This window comes from Tinamus guttatus, unplaced genomic scaffold, assembly GCF_059628265.1.
Source record: "Tinamus guttatus ecotype Peru unplaced genomic scaffold, ASM5962826v1 Tinamus_guttatus_pri_ptg000601l, whole genome shotgun sequence".
Taxonomy (NCBI): domain Eukaryota; kingdom Metazoa; phylum Chordata; class Aves; order Tinamiformes; family Tinamidae; genus Tinamus; species Tinamus guttatus.
In genome coordinates this window covers 1,335,216-1,357,820 of record NW_028289135.1, presented here as the reverse complement: position 1 = coordinate 1,357,820, position 22,605 = coordinate 1,335,216, and the positions used below count along the sequence as shown (strand labels likewise).

Genomic DNA, 22,605 nt, shown 5'->3' with positions numbered 1-22,605 from the left:
AGCAGAAAAAAAATATGGGAAAAAAAAAAAAAGAAATGTTTTATCCAAAAGCTATTTTCTATCCTTGTCTCTCCTTCTTTTGTTTGTTTTAATTCTGGAATGTAAGTAACTAGTTGATTTGTTATCAGCTCTATCTCTTTGCAAGATTTGATTCTGTTTTGAACTAATGCTGAATCTCAATGAGCACTGCTGATGCTAAATGTTGGAATAAGCAACATTTTAAAGCAAAAATCATTGACATTTTCTGCAGCATACTTCATGAAAATGAAAAAGTACTTTATTTAATTTTTTTTCAGAGCATTCATTCACATTGCTTTCTTTGATATTTTCAGTATAATAGAAAAATATGAAAACCAAGCTACAAAACACAAGTAGAATTTGTATCCTGTATTATCTTACAGCCAATCCCTTTCACTACATTTGGCACAGTCCGTTTTGGGGAAGGTTGATCATACAAATCCAATATCAGCAACTTTCTTCTAGTAAAAATAATAAATACTGCATCTGAAATTTGACAATGATTGATGAGGTTTGTCTTTAAGTCTTACACTTATGACATTGGGCAACTCTAAAACTCTCAAAATATAATAATGTCCAAATAATCTTAAAATGATTTATGTAGCTAACTGCATTAACATTAGTTTTTTGTCATTGAAACTCTTTATTTTTGCCAAAGCCTTGTTTGTAAGCTCCATGGTTTCATCCCACTTGTTTTTCTCTGGATTTGTGTATGTCACCAAGTTCTCAGTATACTGCAAAATGGACTTCAAAAACCTTTAAGAAATAAAAATGAAGAAAAATTCATTAAAGGATAAAAGAAAAGGGCACTTAATGACTAATTTAAAGATGTTACTTTTCTTTAAATTTCAAGATCTCCCTCTGGATGGATCAATGCTATAAATTTTCTTCTGCTTCTGGAAGAGACACACTCTCTCACTCTCGCAGCAAGAAGTAGTGATTTTCAGAACTGCAATTAAACACTGCCATACAAAGAGTGTGGTTATATAATGTGTAACAATTTTCCTCCACTAAGTTTTCTTGTCTTGCATAGTTGAAAGTTTCACAATGCCTACAATATTCAACCAGCAGTTAACTGTAACACAACAAATTACTCACATATTAAATGCAGCTTTTATGCATTAATATTATTTGTGTATGTTGATCAATCTCTACTTTTAGTAATAAGGAATCAAAAAATGAAAATGTGAATAACTGGACCATAAATTTTCAACTACGTTTTTCTAGTTCTTGAGTGAACATCGTATGACATATAATGACAACTGCAACAACAAAAAGATGACTGACAAGGTACTGAAAGTTATGCTGTTAGGCTTTTTTTTTTTCCCTAAAAAAATGGATGAATGGTCATGAAAGGAGTATGCAGAGCCACCTATTTGCATAATGCAAGTTCTATATACTTACTTTAGATACTGCTGATAATCAGATGCATTCTTCTTCTCAACCAAATGGATATTGACTAGTTCTAGAGTTATTAGCACCAAGATCAGACGTAACACAGGCAACAAAAATTTAATGCTAGGAATAAGCAAAAAATACAAATTAAACTAAATTAAATTAATATCATTACTATAGAACATTCTTCTGACTTCCGAATCCATTCTAAAAAGCTGCATATCAAATGTGGAAGAAAGACGACTGTCAGAAGTCCACCAGTGAAGAACAGAACTAAAAAACGATAAGAGTGTTGACATTAATTTAACATATTGCACTAAGATAAAACTTTAATGGCACTTTTTAATGCCTAAATAGGAAAAATTGGAATTCAAAAATACAGTCTAACATTTAAAAAGGTATTTTTATTTAGAAGCTTATAATCTGCAGTGAAGTAGTATAATAACTCATCATTCTCCATCTTGATATTTTGTTATTTCAATATTAGTACATAATGAAAATCAGGGTTAACACGAACTTCTAAGATTAACCACTGAAAACAGCAACAACAGCATGCCACCATGCTCTCATACACCTGGCCAGATAGTAAAGAAAAAACATCATCTAACCTGTTTAACATTCTTAGATAGTTCTGCCTCTGGCGAGAACGCAGAGTTTTGTTTATCCACTGCTTGTATCTCAACTCAATGCTCGCAATAACTTGTCCTGACACTTGATGGCACTGTGTGATTATTTTACGGAGAACCACCACTATTTCCAGAACAGACCGCGGGGAGTAGAGCGTGCAAATGCGCCTATCACACAGTTCAGTTAACAGCCTTTAAAACAGGAAATAAATATTAGTTTCAACCTAGACCGCAGAATCTAATGCAAGATGTATTTTATATTCAATGTGGTTGAATAATAATGTTTTAACTCTGAAAACCTGTAAGCAAGATCTATGTAGCAAGAGCAGTGATTCCGTTCTCTATCACCTTATTGAATATGATTTTTAAAATGTGGGAAATTAATGCTTCCCATTTCAAATCAAAGAAATATAGTTGCAATAAACAAACTGTCTGAAATGATACACTGTAAATATCAAATCACAGCATGCTTGTGGTTGAAGTCTTCCATTACATTTCAATTGATGATTAACTGGAATTCTTCTGAGCACAACAAGTAAGTGACATAACACTTTGTAAAAAAAAAAAAAAAAAAACCAGGTAGTGAAGCCATTTTTTAATCAGCAGCACATCACATTACACTTTGTTAAAACACTAAAATACCTTTCTGCAGTTACATCTTAATCTGCTAACATAATGTGTCACACATCACCTTAAACATGCTGTTCTGAGAAAAGTGTTTTTTCACCTCCCTCATGCCCAAAATATCTTCAGATTGAGAGGCAGTAAACAGTAGGTGCCCAGGACTACAGAACTAAAGGAACAGGTATCCTGTTTGCACTATCCTGCTCACAGCTGATGAAGTTTGATTAGAAGATACTTCCTCCACAGGTCTCTCAAAACTGCCACAAGAGCACCAATTAAAAGCCCAAATGTTTTGACTACTATTGCAAGTTAAATATGATTGGAACTACCAATATATCTCTAAGTCTGACAACAAGTATAAACATGTTATTTTCTATTTCAAAATCTTGATATTGAATAAGAATAGAAGAAACATGTAGAGGCATATTCATATTTTAAATGTTGTGTATAACTGTGACATCACACATCGAATAAAACAAATTTCTGGTGCAGGGTTAGCACACAAAACAAAGTAAAGCTAACTTAATCTAGCAAGTGCAGAAATTACCTGACATATTTAAAATTTAAAATCTGAAATAAAACTAGTTATTTTTTTCCATGCCAATTTCAAAACAGAACCCTTCTGTCACAATGTTCCAAATATATTCTTCATTTTGAAGATGATCCTCAGTAGAACCCATACAATTTTTAGATTAAAACAAAAGCAAAGTTGGAAAAGTGCATGCAACTGTTCTAAGAAAACAGTGAATGAATTACCTAAGGATGAGAATTCTTGGGTTGTATATAGAAACTGACAGCAGGAAGGCAGAGCACATTAAGCTTACCTATCTGTTTGGTCACTATTCACCGGATCAGCTGAACTGTAGCAATTGTGGGGCATATACTGATGCAACTGAGAGAGAATTTCCGATGTTTTTGAAACAAAAGCACTAGTAGCTTCAGCATTTCCTTCAAACCTTGAAACAAAACAAACAAACAAAAAAGATTTGAGATGAAGACAGAGCATAGTGCTCATTACTTGTCTAAACAGCACACATCAAGATGTAAATTTGGGGGGTAGAAATATATTCAATGTCTGGTCTCAGTCTCATAGTTCAGTTCCTTTCCCTCTACTTTATGAGCATTATTTTCTTTTAACTGAAAATGACATTCTCTCAATATCAGTCTTCTGAATCCTTCCTAATCTTGTTCATCAAAATCCTGAAGCATATTGAGCATGTACCAAATGCATTGAATTTTCATCTCTCAGCTTTTTCTTTGGCTTCCCAGATGAATTTCTCTTAATTAATACAATTTTCTCCAGTGATGTTATTAATGACTTCCTCCTTTTCAAATCACAAGAGAATGTTACATTCTTTTTCTATTTATTATCTCACGTATATCTTCCATTGATTTGGCTTACAGGCCCTTTTTCGAACAAGCAACTGTTTAACGTTTCTCATCTGGTAAACCATCTTGTTGTCTTTATGGACAAACTGGCTTGAGATCTTCAGTATCTCTTCAGAAACAGTACATGGAGACACTGAACTGCTGCATGTTTCAGATGTGTCCTCATATTCATGATTTCAGTTTCCATTGTTAAAAACTATTTTGGGAGTTATCCTTTTTGAATGGCATACATATACCCTTTAATTGCTTGAACTTGTTCCTCAGGCACAACTGGTAGTTCAGACCATAAATGAATGCTCTTCATGCATTCCAGCACCTAAGAATTCAAAATGTATCATGAGAACACATAGTCTTTGACAGATTGGACAACATATTTCACTTTTCTTATTATAAGGGATTATTTTAGAAAAAAAAACCCTGCAATTAGCAGTAAGCTACCTCTTCAGTAGTCATAAATTTACAGAACAGCAAATATTCAGGTAGAAATAACAATATGCAGTGATCTACAAAGCTCTGCATCAACAAAAGGAATGCATTTAATTACTTCTCCTCTAAATTATGTAAGACAAAACTTGAAAGTTCATTAAAAAAACGTGTAAAACAGAAAGGAAGCTACCTCAGGATTCTTATTTCAATCAAAGACAATCAAAGCACCAAAACAGCATTTAGACCAATTTCAAGGATTCACAGACTTGAATGCTTTCAGAAGTAGCTACCTGTTTCTTGAGGCGGGAAATTGGATGAAACCGAGAACAGTAGGAACTTGCACAGTTCATCAATGGTTTTATGACCACATGTTCCTGATTTACAAGATAATAGGCAAAAGACAACATTTTTAAAAAATCAGGTCCTAATATTATGCAGACATAGACTTATGCTTAACTTTAAGTCCCTTAGACAACTGAATTAAGATTTCCAAATGTATGAGGGATGAAACAATGAGCACAGTGAGAAATTATTACGTTCTTTGACACACTATGAAACCTGATAGCAGTAATCACATATTCTCTTCATGCAGCAATATGCAATCTAGCAACAAGAGCTACACCTAAAAAAGATAAGTTTTATCTCAAAGTATGCTTTAGGATATTGAAAGAGGGTAATCATAAACATTAAGAAGAAATTAAGAGAAGCAAATGTAATAAACACTAATGTTGAGAAACCTTTTGCTAGAGAAAAAGTGGACAGAAATTCACACTGCAGTCACAAACCACACATCCATTATTGTGCTACTTTTATTATTTATATATCTCAGAGAAACAGTCTTAAATCTCACATGCCTCTATGGCTGAACTACAGTTGTTCTATGTATTTGTTGAATTACCAGAAAGGCAAACAGGATAGGTGTCAACACAATCTAACAAAATTAAGTGGTAGCACTATAATCAATGGGTCAACTACGTGAATAAGGTATGATTAAACTAACAAATTAAGCTGCAATAAGAAAAGGCAATCTTTGGGAAAGCCTTCTGCTTGTATTCACTACAATATTAAAGAAATACACTTTCACAATTTGCACTTGGAGGAACACTGTATTTCCACAAGAAGTGACTATCAAGAAAAATGTAGTTGTAAAATTCTCTAAAATCAGATTTGGCATTCCAAACTAGTCATTCTTGACAGCATAACTTTGACCCCTACCTTAAAAGCAATCATGTCCTCATCTGAAAATCTGCACAGAAGTGTGACTGCAAATGCAAGTATCTGATTGGCAACTTCTCTGGGAAATGTTTTAAGATTGATCTCTCCATGGCTTAAATGATCTCTTACCCGTGGACCCTCCTGGTGGTTCAAGAAATCCCAAAGAAACTCCTGTGAGAATATATGGTGACAGAGCTAACTATACAGAATACCTTCTGAAATATATGCATATAATTGTGTCTAGAGAAAAAGGGACATTTAGACAGTAAAAAAATAAACAAGAAAGAAAAGATAGAAAAAAGAAAATAAAAAGTATACTCTGTTTATAAACAAAAATGAGGGCAACTCTTCCACTTTCATAGCTTCTGAAAAGATTCAGAACTAACATAGAAGGTATTTCATGACAGTTAGCACCTAATAATCTTTGTTTTCTGTCCCAACTCCTCACAGTCCCACTCCCTCTGGTGCCCAGTGCAGTAAACTCACGTCTTCCCTAGGTAACTTCAATGCCTTCAGTTTTCATGTTCCTCATCTGTTTGGGGGGCAAGACGCAGGATGTGCTCTAGAAGGTTTGCAGTTATGTTTGCACCATCTACACAGCTGATTTAAGCTGTCTCCCAGAATAAATAAGTTTTACTTTTCCCTGAGTATGGTACCAGTGTTTCTTCTAACTCTACTCATCTGATTTTCATGAGTTTAGTAGGAATCTCCCTAAAACTCCTATTTTTCAGTCATATGGGTATTCTCAAATCCTAACCCAATATACCATGTTCCATACTCCTTTGTATTCCATATTGAATAAGTTAAGGAGCTTTCAGCTTTAAGCTGCTGGAGAGAAGCTATGTGAACTAAGTAAACTTTAGGCATGATCATAAATATGTTGCTAAAAGAAAAACAAACAAACAAACAAAAAATTGTAAAACACTTGCCATTGCAGGTTCTTCAAGAACTAGAGGAAGCTGATTGATTTCTTCATTATTCAAATGTTTTGCTAGCATCTAGAAAAAGCCATTTCGATTAAAAAAACTTACTGGCAAAGCCAAAAGAATCAAGGAAAAAACAGCAATTTAGGTAGTGAACTTCCCTATTATTAAGCAATTATTTCCCCAACTCCAGAATCAAGGTGTCTATTTATTATCCACAATTTTAGAATCAGAAAAAAAAAAAAAAGAGGATTTTGGCACACATGCATATTTGTATTCATTTCAAATAAGTGAATTTGGGGAAAATGACTGATTGATTTCTGAGAGATAAAGATATACAAGATTCAACCATTTAGGATAAATTAAAGTCTATTCCTTAAATTTTGTATAGATTTTAATGTATATTTTCTGGGTGATTCCAAATTTAAAACATTTTTACTTCCCATCTTCTTCTATTTGGAAATAATTTAGAAGTAATACCTTATTCAACACAATGGGAAAGTGCTTTGCAATCATGAGTAATGAGAAATAGGCATATGCTTTAATTCTGATATTATATTTGAAAAAAAGGAAAAGTACCTCATCAAAAGTGGTGTAGAGAGCAGAAGGCTACAAGAGAAGACAATAAATATTAATCATCCTGCAGAAGAAAACAACTAAACTTGTATATGGAATTTATATTTATTCATTTACATCAAAGAAGTGCAAATAGGGAAAACTTCTTATAAATGAAAAAAAAGAGATTATTGGACTTTTTGCCAAGTTCAAAAAAATAAATTACCTACTTGGCACTGTGAACTAGTGTCATTGCATATTAACCTTCAGGTAATTTTTCCAGCTTCTTTTACTCTCAGACATCTCTTTTAAAAATAAAAGAAATATTGGTAAAACTCTCCTAAGAATTTGTAAATGATGTCCCTAAAATTTTGGGGGCTAAAAAAAAAAACTATATATGTTTAGAAATCATGCTTCTAGAAAACTGTTTCGAGAGACTTACCTCAGCTGTTAACAATCGATTTGGACATTTATTAGTAGCAGTGAAGAACAATCTAAGTCCAACTTCCAGCTGAGGGAGTAAGAGAATCATACAATCAGCATACCTGGAAAAACAGAGAAATACCCAAATGTTTTTTGCCCCTCATACAAGTATAATCAAAGTTGAAATTAGAACCACCTCAGAGAAATACTATCAAAACATGGACACTCTCAGCCACACAAGCCAGAGCAAAATCCCTTGGTAATTAGCATTTTATAAACAAACACTAAATCACTATCTCTGCCCAACAGAAATGGAACATCTAATTCAAATCAGCTCACAGGTCACACTACCTTAAGGAGGTGAAACATGGGAAAGCAAGGTAATATAATGAATATATATTTTTTAAACTCAGCAGATTAATATCTGCATATGTGAATATTTTCCATTTGCTTTGTAAAGTTCTCCTTCTTGGCTTCATCTGCTGCAGTTCCTCTTTGTAAGTTTTCAAAATCCAGTTCTAGTTTGCACAAAGTACAGAAAATGTAATTCTCCATGGAACATTCAACCCAGAAAAAAAAGTGGCACTTGAGTTTGTCATTTTGCTGCATTCTAATACAGAAAAGTTCTCAAAGCAGACACAATCAAAATAAAACAGTAAGTCCATGAACTTTCTGGGAGAACACCCTAAGAGTGCTGAACTACATGTTGTTAGGCAACAGACTGAACAAAAAGCTTTGAAGTCTACAAATTCTGCTGACTAGTATTTTATAAATAATGGGTATATATAAGCAAAAGTCTTACCAAACAGAAAAATAAGAAAAAAGCATAGTTTACCTGCCTTGCTTGAAAGCTGTTAAAGCAGCGAGCCAAAATGGCAACATCATTTTCAGAACAAAACTGGACAGTTTCACTAGTTCTTCAGCTAAGGAAAGTGTTTCATGATTAAGATCTGAAAGTTAACAAAACAACATTAGTAATAAATATATATGTACAGTGTATTTATTCTTATTATTGCATTGAAGAGATATGAGTCTTCCTTTACAAAAGAAGACTTAAAAAGTATTCAATTTAACTATGCAAGTATAATGAAGGTCATAATAAAGATCATAAACTGTGTGATTTTAATTTTGCTTGAAAGATATTTTTGTCCAAACTTAAAATGTCAGGCTAAAACAAAGCACAAACAAAGCAAAACCTGTGGCTGCTTATTAGTGGGATTAAAAGATTGCACAGCAAGTAGGCCCAGCTTCTGTTGAGTTGTTCTCCACCTATTTCAGATAAACTGTAACACATATTTATCATTTTAATTTTGTGACAATCAGTACACTTGGTATGAACATTCTGCCATTACCTGTACTGTACTTTGATGTTACCATGTCATGAAACTCACACACTCAATGTTATAAATATTTTCCAAGGGAGAGCTTACATTTACAAGGGCAATTTAATTGTAGTAGGTATTTTTGGAACAAATGAATAGTTACAGAATTTATAATGTATCTGATGATCTGAACATTGCCAGTTTCATTTGGTCCCCCAAAGCCATGCTGTTTATGCTGTTCATGCAAACATGAACAGGTGTGTTCCACTGGCAAGTTGTTTAAATAGCACAAACTAAGTATGATCACCATTAAGACCAAGACTTCCTATTTGCCTTCTGAAAGGGCAAATCAGATAACTGTTGTACAACCTGTATGCTCATCATAAAAAAAAGGTATATATACATACGTATATATAATGTTTCTCTTAGAATAACATTACTTGTTTCAATGTACAGTGCAACAATGTTTTTAGAATGCTTAGAATGCAGTATTTTTTGATCCCATGTTCACCAGAAGTGTCTCTGTATTAGAAAGTTGTCCAATGAGCATGATTGCTTCATCTAATGACATTGTATGCAGGTGTCTTTGTTAAAAAAAAACTCAATTCTAGATCTGTGAAAAATGCATTATGGAATGAAATTACAATAATTAAAGCTTGCTAATAGTTAAATACTTGCCTGGAAATATATTCAGTTCTTCTAAGCTAATGAAGGTCACATATGGTCGATGTATTAAAATGTGTTTTGTCTGCAGAAGGTATGTCTGTAACAACTGGCCCAATCCTGCAGTTAAAAAAAGCAGCATAGCACAGTATCTAGGGAGAATGCCAGAAAATATTAGAAAAGTTTATACAACTAAATATTATGCAAAAGAATAGACATCTGTGAGTAACAGACAAAGATTTTGTCTTTTCAAAGAAAATCAAATGCCACTATGCTTTAGAGTTGAGACCCTTAATAATTAATTACTTTCACAAGCATGAAAAGAAACAAATGTGGAATTAGAGTAGAAAGGACCACTGTATTCTATGCTGGCTGCACCTCTCTTCCTCCTATCCCACTCCTCTGCCTTTTGTTCTCTGCTTTCCCATGCCTTAAAAGATGAGGAACCAGCTTTCCAAGACTTCCAGCTTTTTCAGTTTTCCCAGTAGTCAGTTTTATGACAAGTGTGCTTTACCAGTTTTATAAGGGCTGAGATATTCTGTGCAAATATGATTCCAAAACAAGCAGCAGAACAGAGGGAAAACATTCAGGATACAGCCAGAACTCTTTAGAAGCTAAGCAAAATTCCATTTTTTTTTTCTTTTAAGGAAAAATTTTATATGCATAACTGCTTTTCAACCTCTTAATAAAACAAGACTTTTTGGTAACTTACTTGACAGGAATTTCTTGTGGGGAAGCAAAGCCGTGCCACAAAACATTACGAAGATTCAGACCATGAGGAGATCCAATGAATACCCTCAATACATTCATCTAATTGATAAACAAAGTGATTATTGTATGAAGAAAAGTAATATTTGTTATCATGTGTCTTTCCCTAATGGACAATTTTCTGAAGATATTGAGAACACAGTACTATCTTAAAGGAACACTTTCTATTGTCAAGATGATTGACACAATTAGAATAAATCAGTACAATCAGAAAAATCAGTGAATGTTTTTCAAGTATTTACAGCATTTACAAACTGTTCTTCAATACAACCATTGGCAATGTTTGAAAACCCATCATCTAGTAAGAAGAAAAAGAAACTCTAGGTTTATAACTTATTTCAAAACTATACACTTACTACAGTTTGTCCAAAGATAACTGCAAGCTCCTCAGAAATAAGCAAATCTCTTAGGAGGAAAGGACAATCTTTACCTATCAGTAAGTACACCTATAGAATAAAAATGCAAAATAGTTTTATATTAATAAACAAATACACGCTCGCAATAGAAAGAAATAGAATCGACTATTTTATGAAATAACATAAAGTCTATGGGACTATATCAAGAATGAGTACAAGAAGAGTAATGCATGACAATAACGTATTATTACGGGAATAATTTTACCCTGAAACGATACTTGATTCTTACTTCACTAATCTTTAGGGCTTGTCATTCTTAAGGAAGGAAGCTTGTGATTTGTTTTTCAAATTTCGCTGTGAAACTAGATTTCATCATAGCTGGGCAATCTCATCAATTCTGTACTGCTCAGCAACTCAAAGCTTCTGGTGCTGAAGCTTTCCATTCTATATTTTCCCCCTGACCTTTTTTTCCAACCTTTGGTAATTTTTCATCATTTCAAACTTCATCTCTGGTTAGTCTGGGGAAAATAGGTCTGATTAGATGGTAATTATCCCATTGTCCTCTGCCATTTCCTTCTTAAGAGCTCCTCCTAAAGATTTAATAGCCAGCTATTTTATCTAATCTGTTGGGAAAACACCCAGAAGGCTGTTTTATTTTATTTTTTTAAATTTATTTTCCTTGAGCAACAGTCCCTTTTAAACATTTGCCATTCCCTTTCCCCTGTCCTGCCTGCTATTGCTCAGTAGTGCTGGTTTCTGTAGAGGGGAAAGGAGAAAATGTATCAGGATAAGCTCATCAATCTATCTTGCCCCTAATTTTTCATATATTTGTTCTAACATAACATGTGGAATACAAGCTAATATGGCAGATGGCTATAGAGACTGTTCCAATGAGCTTAAGCAGAACTATTATCAGATATTGAAACATAGTCTAATTTGTGTTTCACCAAAACGCATTCACAATACAAACTTTGTAATACCTGTCAGAATTCCTAAGTAACAGTATGTATGGACCCCCTTCCTTATCCCTACTTAACCCCTACAGCAATATTCTTTAAACTTTAGAGTGCATACCTTTCCTACTTTGAGATAAAAGGAGAAGGGAATGCATTAACAAGCCAAATGGTCAAGTTGGACTGTAAGTGGATCCTGAATCTCTCCAGCTGGGCACATAGGTCTAGAATTGAAGCTGTTAGCTGGCTTCTAGACATTTTGCAATATAACACTCATCTCCAAACACTGATGTATACTCTGCAAACACAGTGTGAGGGGAAAAACTTATTGTTCAGTAGCCCATTTCCAGCTGCTTTTAGTGCTTCTCCTCACATATGGGACTACATGATCAGATCTGCTGTGGGAAATATACTGCTCCATTTCAGTTAAATAACTTAGAATAGTAAAGACATAATATTTATATATAGCTTAACTAATCTGTTCCTCCTTCCTGAAATTGGTTAGTGACAGCACTCACACAAGTTATGAGCAGGCTTAAGAGGCATCAGAAGATATTTCTGTTAGCACAGCTGGATCCAGAAAAGAAAATGTGTCCAAGTCAATTAAACCATGCTACCAAAAGCTACTACAAAAAAGGCATATGCCACTATCAAAGTACAATAAAATCAAAGAGCTCAGTCCCATCTTATAAAACCCAAACTGCAATAAAATCCTCCTGCTGATACTTACATCACCCAATGCTCGCTCCAAGCATGATGTTAGTTTCATTAAGCCAAGAGCAATTTCTGTAGTTTGTGTATATTGCAGAGCATCAAATACTTCAAGAAATATCTGTATAGTTGGAGGGGGTTAAGAGAGAAAGACAGAGAGAAACAGAGAGAGAGAGAGAGAGAAAGCGAGAGTGAAAGCGAGAGAGGAGGAGGAAGAGAAGGGGACAGAGGGAGAAAGAGGGAGAGAGGGAAAGAAGGAAGGAGGGAGGGAGGGAGAGAGGGAGAAGGGAGAGAGAGGGGAGAGAAAGCTATATTAAATATTTAGAGGAAGGAAATCAAACTGTCAAAAACATACAGAAAACTGATGACAATATTCCTCTGTGATATTGCACAAATACAGGAAAGGTCACTAACCTAGGACACCTCTTTTATTTTTCAGTTCTGAAGTATCAACAATAAATTTGCACAATAAAACCTGGTACTAGAAAAAGATCATTAGGCTCTACAAAAAAAAAAAAAAAAAAAACACCTACCCTCTTAGAGCAGGCCCGAAATACCTCACAGTCTTTTTGTGATAATGCATATACAATCTAATTAAAAGTTGATAAAGAAGTGACTATATATTAGAGAAGCATAATTAGTTACAAATTTTAAGCATTTTGCTTCACTGATCTGTCTTGCAATACTAATACTTCCACAATACTTCTTATACTAAACTTTCAAAACGGGAACACATGCTGAAATGTCAAAAGACATTTCCATACCTCTGTGTAGTTTGTCCACTGGAACCATAAGGCATATCGAGCCACGAATTGCTCCTTGGTGATAGATTTGAAATGCAGATTAACAGATTCACAGACAGGTCCCAGTGATCGTATGCTTTTGATATAATCCACAATTTGATCTTAAATAGAAAAACAGAAGGTGATTAGAGCACGAAACTTCGCAAAGATCCAATATTTTAAAAAACATGTTACAACCAGTGTATGTATTTAACACAGAGGACTTTAACTAGATTACTTAACAAGAATAATTCAGTAACTTAACAAGTTACTGAATTGTATTGTTTGCATCAGAAACACCTATCATTTTTACCATCTTTGCGGATTAACAACAGCATTTGTGTGATGCAATACAGCAAATTAAAATTCAGACAGTTTATCTGAGCAAATATTTTCTTTTTTGGTTAAAAAACAATTACAGTCTGATGACAGTCTGTGAAACAAAACCTGAGAAGCTACAAGGCAAAAAAGATGTCCCCAGTGTATTAAGCTTACTGTAAATGAATGTAAAGAATACAGAGGAAACAGCTGAGGTAGCAAAGGGACAGAACTGAACCCCTTAAGTATAGGGACGTGGAATTGGGACCAAAATGAATGAGGAAGCAAAGAAGGTGCTACCCAAGTAGCACATAAGCTACCCAAGTAGTACATAAATCTTAGGAATCAGCGGTAACCAAATACCAATTACTCATGGATATAAAGTTTAAAGCTCTCCTTAGATGAGAACTATCTATAGGCTAATCTGCAGTGAAAATAGTGTTTTACTAGTATAAAATGCCATGACAAAGCTAGGATTGCTATGAACTACATTAAGATGCTGCATCAGTCTTCGATATATTGTTACTACAACAGGCAAACACCAACCTGATTCAAGGTAACAGACATGATCTGTAATAGCTTGCCAAAGTATTTCACCATTTTCAGATACAATATTATGAATATCGTAAGTCTCTGTTTTCTCAAATCCAAGATCGCAAATCATGTAATGCACAGCAGGAGAAAGGCAAGTAGTGACAGACTCTGGTAATGCCATCTGGAACAACAGTAAAAAGTCTTTGCATTAATTAAGAAATTCATGTTAGAACCAGAAAATTATTATTTCAGAATACCCATGAGCACAGATACACAAAGAGCAACACAGGAGCTGAGCTGTACATACAAGTTTAAGTTCTACAATGCAATTCTCATCTGTGTATACTATGAAAGGAACAGAGCTGAGCAGAATAACCTTGTGGAAAGTGAGAAGGAGGATGGAAAGAATTTGGTCGCATGAACAAATCCAGGGTCATGGATGGTGTATTTCTAAATGGTTACATGTACCAAGCATATACCAGATATATACGCATACTGAAAGAGAGACCAAAGCAAAATATTACAGTTCATATATAAGGTTTTCATATATATATATATATATAAGGTATTAAGATATGTACATATATTATATATAAATTATATATTGATAAACCTTATATACCTTATATACCTTGCAGTTTGTCTAGAAATTGATGCTACTGAGAACTTCAACCTTTATATAACCAGCAAAATCATTGAGAGAAACACATTAAGTTCTCTAAGAATGTGAAGTAATTGGAGAATAATACAAATGTAAATATTGTCTACTATTAGCCTAAATGGTAAAATAGACCAAATTCAGTAGCAAACATTTAAATCAGAGATTGGCACTAGTTTTAATATTCATTGTGAAGAGCAAAATGGATTACGAGAAACTTAAGCATGCTGCTTCTTTACTTTGTTTCCAACATCCAAATTTCCCCGAACTATTACAACTAGTAAGGAGACTTCAAATGAGACTTCAAGAAGCTTTAAGCTATGTTCATAAAACCGATACAGAAATCATTTAAAATGTTATTATCTCACAAATGAGGCAGAAAAAAAAAAAAAGAAAAAAGAAAAGAACAAAGATCTTTCCTGTGAGCAGTCACAAGTGTTAGGTTAACCAGTGTGGCAAAAAACATTAGAAATTTTCCATTTAAAATTTTGTTTGCAAAACTAACCTCAATTAATTAAAAATGTCTATTCTAAAATCTCTAAAGCTTCCTTGCAGAATTCAATGCAGTGAGGATAAAAATTCTTTATCTTTATGAAACACCTCTAGATCAAAGATCTGTAAAGTTTAGAACTGGTCACACTAATGAAGAGGAACAGGATTTGGATTTTGCTAAAAAAAAATTTACGCTTTTCTACTCATGAAATGGAGAGGACAGGCAATATTAACCGCCTAAGAGAGTAGGGGAGAGGTCACAACAAATATAAAAGGCATTCATTAAAGTTAAATAACAGAAGAAAATCAAGTAAAACCTTTTGTAACTAGGTGGGGGGGGGTGTTCAGTCATAATTCAGGACACAATTCCTGAATTCATGGCTTCGAGGAGAGACTAAATACAGACAATAGCTCTACCGAATTATTAATTTCGAGAAGGAGCTGATATTGGTTGCCACAGGATGCTAGGTGCCGTAAAAATCAGGCAAAAAGGCTCAAGAACTCAGTCAGCCTCGTTCTGAAACGCCCCGCTTCCAGGACAAAAGTTGTCAGCAAAAGAGAACAGAAGTTACACTGTTACAATGGTCATTTATTATTTTCTAAATAAACGAGAGATAAACAGGACAGAAAGGTGGCTGGGAGAGTCGCTCCAGGCTTGTGCTGCCGCGGGGCACAGGGAGGGCGGTCCTGCTCCGCTCCCCGAGCACTGGGCCGCCCAGCGGGGCGTTCCCAACCCCCTGCACGCAGCTGGTATCGGCAGGGGCAGCTCCAGACCAGCGCCGCAGCCCCAAGCCCAGCCGCCGAGCCCAAGGTTCTGCCCTCCTTCCCTGCACCACGCAACCGCCGCCCTGGCGGCCGTTACCTCCGTGCGTCCCTCCTGCGCCGTGACGTCAGACGGCGCACGCGCGGCGTTGCGCCCGGCTCGCGCGGGCGGGGCGCAGGGGCGGGGCGTGAAGGTGGTGGCCACTGCCCCGCCACCAGCTGCCGGATCGTCCGTCCCGTCCCGTCCCTGTAGGCAGGGGCGCTGCTGGCCGCGGGCCATGGAGAAGCACGGCAAGGCGTCGAAGCATCCCGCCCCGGCGGCGGGGAAGCGGCGCCAGCACCCGCACGAGAAAGACAGTGTGAGCCGCCGCGGCGAGCTGAGGGGTTAGGGTATGGCGGCGGGAGGTAACGGCCGCAACCGCCGCAGCGGCCGCGCTGCGCCCTCAGGACCGTTATGGCGGCGCTCCGCATGCGGGAGCGCGGCGGGCCCCGCTGCGCCCCCGCCGAGGCACTATCTGGTGACAACTTAGCGACAAGCCACGGCCAGCTCTTCCCATGTGGTGCCATGTGTCCTTTTCTTTCTGTCTGTCTTTCTGTCTGTCTGTCTGTCTGTCTTTCTGTCTTTCTGTCTTTCTGTCTGTCTGTCTTTCTGTCTGTCTGTCTGTCTGTCTGTCTGTCTTTCTGTCTGTCTGTCTTTCTGTCTGTCTGTCTTTCTGTCTGTCTGTCTTTCTGTCTGTCTGTCTTTCTGTCTGTCTGTCTGTCTTTCTGTCTGTCTGTCTGTCTTTCTGTCTGTCTGTCTTTCTGTCTGTCTGTCTGTCTTTCTGTCTGTCTGTCTTTCTGTCTGTCTGTCTTTCTGTCTGTCTGTCTTTCTGTCTGTCTGTCTTTCTGTCTGTCTGTCTGTCTTATTTTCCTCTCTTTCTCTCTTCTCTTGGGTGCCTCTTTCTGCTTGGCCTGGTTTGGGATCCCTCTACCCTGCCCTCTGCTTGGCCTGATCTAATAATCCTAGAGTCCACCTAGCAACTGGCATGTCACCTTAAAGCCTCCTCAAGATAACAAAAAGACAAGAACAGTTCTTTGTCTTGTAGCACAGTCTATCCAGCTTGGGGTGCTACTTTTTTTATTTCTCTAACTTAGAAAAAGGCATGTTCTCCTTTAAGGACATATTTAAGAAGTGTTTTTTAATACTTTAAAACAGCTATCGATTGTTAAAACAGATATATTAAACAGCGCTTATTTCAAATATAAAAAGCTTTCTTCTACCAACACACTTACTTTCATGTCCAAGTTAGGCCTGTTTAGTAGGGTGCACTGAAAGACCATATGCTTGGTCATTTTGTCTTGCATGAGAATCTTTACTGGGTAAAAATTTATGAAAAATTGTCTCATTGCTGATAAGCAACAACATTGTATGTAGTGGTGTTGAAAGCAATTTTCTTCCAGCAGTAGTTATGCATTCTGAAGCTGTTCAACTGTTCCTGTAGCCATGATTACAAAGAATTGCTGCTTAGACTTTTCTCACTTTTCACAGATAGATTTTTAACTGAAATGAATTGGTATGCTCCTCTGAGCAAAGGTTATAGGGGCTATAACCTTTACGTGACTGAGCTTCAGTCAGAAGGAATTAAGCATCCATAGTGCAGGTGCATATGTGCTTGCTCCATGCATACTGTAATACCATGCCAACACTGCATGTTCTGAGCAGTAGTTAAATACCTGCAGCTGATTTGCTTCAGGGCCGTCTGCATCACCAGTCTGTAACAGGATTACCTAATGGTGAGAAGTGTCCTTAGTGCAGATAGGGCTTATGCATGAGTAATTTCTTAGAAAGTAACCTGTGTTGCTTCTTTATGTTTAAGCTTCTGAGACTGTAAGATTTGTGAGCCCCTAGATGGTGCCTTTTCTAAAGTAATTCTCATTAGATCTTTCTGCCTTCTGTATGTGCCTGATTTTTTTTTCCATTTACCCTTTAGTATCAGCCTATGCTATGGCCTTTAAGTACGTTAGTACCTTTCTTTTCTCTTCTGCTCTTCTGGGAATTAGCTGGTTATTTCATATGGCCTAAATTCTTTTTTTTTTTTTTTTTTTTTTTTTTGTATTCAGAAAGGCAAGTAAAGGACTGAAGAATTGTGAAACTTGAGAACTGTCAGGAAGCAGCTGGCATGGAAGGCTGCCGTCTGTAGTGTGTGTCACAACCTTACTCTTTCCATGTGCTTTTCTGTCTCTCTTTTTCTTTGTTACATTTTTACAGTTCTGCTTTAAGTCAGGCTTGGAGGTCAGCAGCTTATATATTGTGTGTGTCATCAGCTTTGCTGTTTGCATTCGTATTACTGGGACAAGTTTTGCTGTGTATATTGAAGAGAATGATATTAAAAATAGGCTCGGTGGAGAGCACACTTGAGTCTTCAGAGTTTTGATAACAAATAGAAAGCGCTTCTACTCTGTTTTTAAGTTCCAAGATAAATTGTAAACACTGGAAATAAGAATATGTTTATTCCTATTTGAAAATGAACAAATTCAAAGTATTAGCTTCACAAAAAATGAGAACAAGTGAAATTGCCTAGTAAATGAACTGGAAGCACTTAACAGTCTCAGACAAGACACATCTCAATTTCCATAAACCTTTACTTAGAAAATAGGTTGGATTCAGAGCGCTGGTGTACAGTGTTTGCTCAGCTGAATTTAATTGCAAACTTCATTTAGATGTCAGTGGAGAAGAAATGAAAACTGAGCAGCAGTTGGGCACTGTTCTCTTTTTCTGTGGGAGCTATAGTCTCAAGCCAGAAGAAAAGCCATCTTTCTTGTTTTTAGTTTTTCCACTTTCTTTTGAAAGATATTCCTAGACTAGGTATTTTCTTTTTTTTCTTAATTATACAGTGTAAAGTATTATTTACAAGCTATAAATGATAAACTGTTGACATTTAATGCTGATATTTTTATTATTTTGCACAGATGAAAGAAAAAAGGAAACAATCAAATGACGCTTCAGGTATGGCTCCAGTAGAAGAAGAGTCTTTTACAGATTTGACGAAAAATGACCTATTGTCATTGAAAGCTAACAGGACAAAGATAAGATATGCCAATACATACAGACTGGAGCCATATAATAAATTTCAGGATTATGTAGTAAGAAAGAAAGCTCAAGAGATACTAACGGTATAGTATGATTTTAATGGACTAACTGCTTAATTGCAAAGTAATTTCTGTCTTGTAAAGGCTATATCATAACATTGGGTGCTAAAATTTAAAAGAGCATAAATCTTTACTACATACATACAACATAAATCTTTTTACTACACAAATGCTATTAAAATTGGCTCTGTGCAAAGTAGTCACTGAGCATATGCCTTTCAGATGGGGTTGATGCTGCTTAAACTTTTGCCTATTTCAAAATAGAGTACAGGACAATCCAAAATATCCTGATCTCCACAGTATCCTGCTCTCCAAAGATTCTGATCTTGAATTTGTGCCACTTCACTCCTTCAATGAATTATTGCTAATACCACATGACACGCATGATACACGTTTGATGTCCTTGACAGTCTGACTATTTCATACAAAAGTCAAGCAGAGATGAATGAAATTGAAGCAATTATAGCAGGGCCTTGAAAAGACAACCTGCAATTCCACAGTCCAGAAGACTGTATCGCTGTATAAGTTTCTAGCAAAATACCTCCAGGGTGAAAATTAAGATTTTTCAAATTTATTTTTTATAGAATAAACTTCAAGAAACCAAATATGATGGAGTTTCAAGTCCCTCCCTGTGTGCTTCAATCTCTGAAGAAATACTAACAGCTATTAAGGAATTGGGTTATGACCGTTACAAGTACGTCGTGTCCGTTCTAATTGTGGAAAAGGCAGGTCAGGCAATAAATGTGAGCAAACAAATTATTCATAATATCTTTTGCAAACTGAAAACAATTTTTGAACAGTATTTTCTCTTAGGTATGCATTCACATTCAGTCCACATCCAGTGATTAATTAGGTGGAAGCCTTGATCTTGGAGCCTTTAGGTTGTTTATGGGGAGAAGTCTTCTGCGTGACAGTTGAAGGGGCTTCCCAGCCTCGTGGAGGTTGTGGGTTTTGAGCTAAGCAGCTCTACTATCTTCTCAACCCGTTTTTTTTTTTTTTTTTTTTTTTTCAGCTGGGAACTCTGCCAGTGTAATTGTATGACTGCAATGTTTCTTCTTCTTCTTTTTTTTTTTTTTTCTTCTTCCAGTGGACTTTTATCTCTAGTCAGTTCAGGGCATGGCAGTGCAAAACGTTACAGGGGTGACATGGTAAGGAAATGAGTGGCAAGGAAAGGGATGGGAACACTGTTTCCACTATAGCTGCCACTAAAACACTTTTGCAGCTACAACCTAACTATTCTGAACATGGGACATTCAAAACAAAAGTGATTCTCTTGCACTGTGTCTAAATTTACATGTATAGTAAGCTCCCTTTGGCATTCAGCATACCTTCTGGTATCTTGCTGGGCATTAGAGACCAATTCTAGTTTGGAGTGTTCGTTTGTCATTGGCTCTTAAAACCTCATCTCCCACTGAAGTGGAATCACACCTTGTTATTAATGACCAATGTATAGGGGAGCTGGAAACATTTGTGGTTTTGGGGTTTAGTTGAATAGTAGTAGTTTTCATTGCAACTTTAGTGATAGAGGGTGTGCATGCAGTTATATCCAGATCACTCGAGGCATGTTAAGGTGAAGGCCGATAGAAGTGTTTGCCAAATACAAATACTGTGTGGAAAGATTTATGAAGGCACCTACCGAAAAGAAACGAAATAACTATCTTACTGCTCAGCAGGATTTTTAATTGTCCTTTCTCACACCACCCTCTGCCCAGATGGCTCTGTTAGGGCATCAGCAAATGAACTGATTTGCCTAGAAAATAAATAGGGACTTTTAATGAGGATTTCTAATTCTAACTAAGGCATAGACAATCTACCACTCCATAAAATGCCCATCTATCAAATACCTGACATTAATATTGTTGCTTTTTACTTAAGTAGGGGTTGTAAAGATAAACAGTAGTTTAGTATGGAGTGATCCCTCAAACCTGCACTTGAAAATGCAGTTTGAATGGATGCTGTTTTTGGTAATGAAAGGGGTGTGTGAGGTGGCTACAACTGCCTGCTCTCAGTGGTCAGCTCACTTAACTTTTGAATCCAGTTTAACCCAAGCAATGGGAAGGCTAGTGAATGATTGCAAATAGCCAGCAGTGAGCTGCTGGAGGCAGGATGTGACTTCTTAGGCTTGTTGTCAAAATTGATATCTAATCAAATTATTTTGAAGGGGTACTGCACATTTTAGAGTGCTAACAAGTGAGCCTGAGAATTGAGGTTTTGGTGCAGAGACTTTGGGATTCAACAGGATTGGGGGGGAGGCTTCAGTGTCAAGCAAAAATGCATTTTAATGTGAAATAGCACTCATTCTCTCTGAATTTTTGCAGTTGTTTTTTACTACTTGTAACTCATATAATGCATCTGTAAAATGTTATATGTTCTTTTAAAAATGTAAATTTGTGCTATGTAGGTTTACAAATAGCTTGTTCTCTTGTTCCCTTTAGGTTGCCAGCAGATGGGTCTGGGATGTTCAGAGAGACACCTGGGTTTCAGCTAAATGTGAAACTGAAACCTTTATTGCACTGGCTTTGATAATGGCTTGTTATTATGAGTAATATTCTAAAAGTCATTCCTATTTTTGAGCACCACAGTACTTGGTATATTTGAAAATATTCAAAACATCATTATTTTACCATTGAACACTGCTAGTACATTGAAGTTGACATGTTTCAGCTAATTTTACCTATTCTTTAAGAAACAGAACTTGTGAAATATCTTAGCTAAATACATATGGGCTTCATCTCCTGTAACTATCTTGTTTTGGACATTAAAGCAAGTGTTGTAAATATAAACTTGCAAAATATTCAATATTACTTTCTAGTGCATGCCTGGATTGCTAGGAAGTATATTTACAATAAACTGAGAGTATCATTTTTGTTTAAAAGTTTGTGCTTTGTTGGCTTTGTAAGAGAAAGCAGTATTTGATTTGGTTTTATTCTTGTAGTGATGATGGAATATCACAGCTTAAGAATGTGTAGACACACAGTAAAATGGGAAGCCATCCCTGTCAGCTATTTTCAACATCTTTTAAGCATTCTGTAACATTTTAATAGAATCTTACAGAATATTTTTTCCCTACCTGTTATTTCTTAATAGCTAGTCACACTTGGGGGTTTTTGCATAAACATTAATCTGAACAGAATGGGAGCTTAATCATCAGCTTCTTTGTGCCCAAAACTTGCATTAAATGTCAACTCATTGTTCAGGCTGCTGGCAGAAAAATCTACAAGTTTGAAAAATCTACAGAAAAATCTACAAGTTTGATCCATTCACTAGCCTGGCTTCTAATGGCATGGGTGGAGAGATCTAAATATGGTGGGTAACAAGACAATGGAAAATTGGTGCACAACCAGCAAGCACAGCAGTGATCATATTTTGAAAAGCTGCTGTGACACATCTGCATGGTACTCAGACTTTGGGTGTTAGAACTGGAAATGGAGTATCGATGCCACTTTCCAATTGCATTGTGATAGAGATGGAAGAGAAATAAATATAGGAATACAGTAAGTCCTTGCTATTTGTAAATGCTTGGTGGGCTGATTGCATTGGATTGCATTTTACCATTTTATGGA

General features: G+C 36.1%; 2 protein-coding genes across 3 annotated transcripts; one reads left to right on the top strand and one right to left on the bottom strand.

The window, feature by feature from the left end:
* Nucleotides 1-264: 264 nt before the first annotated feature.
* ERMARD (ER membrane associated RNA degradation) lies at nucleotides 265-16,035 on the bottom strand. Its single transcript, XM_088534873.1, has 18 exons — nucleotides 16,014-16,035; nucleotides 14,014-14,182; nucleotides 13,132-13,271; nucleotides 12,387-12,488; nucleotides 10,704-10,793; nucleotides 10,292-10,389; nucleotides 9,595-9,731; nucleotides 8,430-8,544; nucleotides 7,614-7,716; nucleotides 7,196-7,225; nucleotides 6,623-6,691; nucleotides 5,694-5,864; nucleotides 4,769-4,852; nucleotides 4,289-4,368; nucleotides 3,488-3,619; nucleotides 2,022-2,231; nucleotides 1,423-1,536; nucleotides 265-774 (listed from the first exon to the last, which is right to left on the bottom strand). Exons 2-18 carry the CDS (start codon nucleotides 14,180-14,182, stop codon nucleotides 615-617), a joined length of 2,004 nt encoding a protein of 667 aa, XP_088390999.1. The 5' UTR covers nucleotides 16,014-16,035; the 3' UTR covers nucleotides 265-614.
* A 119-nt stretch (nucleotides 16,036-16,154) lies between these two features.
* On the top strand, nucleotides 16,155-21,615 carry DYNLT2 (dynein light chain Tctex-type 2). 2 transcript variants are annotated; one of them, XM_088534872.1, is made up of 4 exons: nucleotides 16,155-16,272; nucleotides 18,863-19,066; nucleotides 19,627-19,736; nucleotides 21,478-21,615. In XM_088534872.1, the coding sequence occupies exons 1-4, from the start codon at nucleotides 16,192-16,194 to the stop codon at nucleotides 21,563-21,565; spliced, it is 483 nt and encodes a 160-aa protein (XP_088390998.1). In that variant the 5' UTR covers nucleotides 16,155-16,191; the 3' UTR covers nucleotides 21,566-21,615. The 2 variants fall into 2 exon arrangements, with proteins under 2 accessions (XP_088390998.1, XP_088390997.1); XM_088534871.1 differs by having other exon boundaries at nucleotides 19,627-19,785.
* The last annotated feature ends 990 nt before the right edge of the window (nucleotides 21,616-22,605 follow it).

What these genes read in the sequence shown, in the direction of transcription:
- ERMARD (XM_088534873.1), bottom strand. Translation starts at nt 14,182, where the DNA reads ATGGCATTACCAGAGTCTGTCACTACTTGCCTTTCTCCTGCTGTGCAT. An exon ending in TCTACACCACTTTTGATGAG is followed by an intron (nt 6,692 to 7,195) that starts GTACTTTTCCTT and finishes GGCTTTTTCTAG; the next exon opens with ATGCTAGCAAAACATTTGAA. An exon ending in TTCTTGAAGAACCTGCAATG is followed by an intron (nt 5,865 to 6,622) that starts GCAAGTGTTTTA and finishes ATATTCTCACAG; the next exon opens with GAGTTTCTTTGGGATTTCTT.
- DYNLT2 (XM_088534871.1), top strand. Translation starts at nt 16,192, where the DNA reads ATGGAGAAGCACGGCAAGGCGTCGAAGCATCCCGCCCCGGCGGCGGGG. An exon ending in AAGCTCAAGAGATACTAACG is followed by an intron (nt 19,067 to 19,626) that starts GTATAGTATGAT and finishes TATTTTTTATAG; the next exon opens with AATAAACTTCAAGAAACCAA. An exon ending in AGGCAGGTCAGGCAATAAAT is followed by an intron (nt 19,786 to 21,477) that starts GTGAGCAAACAA and finishes TGTTCCCTTTAG; the next exon opens with GTTGCCAGCAGATGGGTCTG.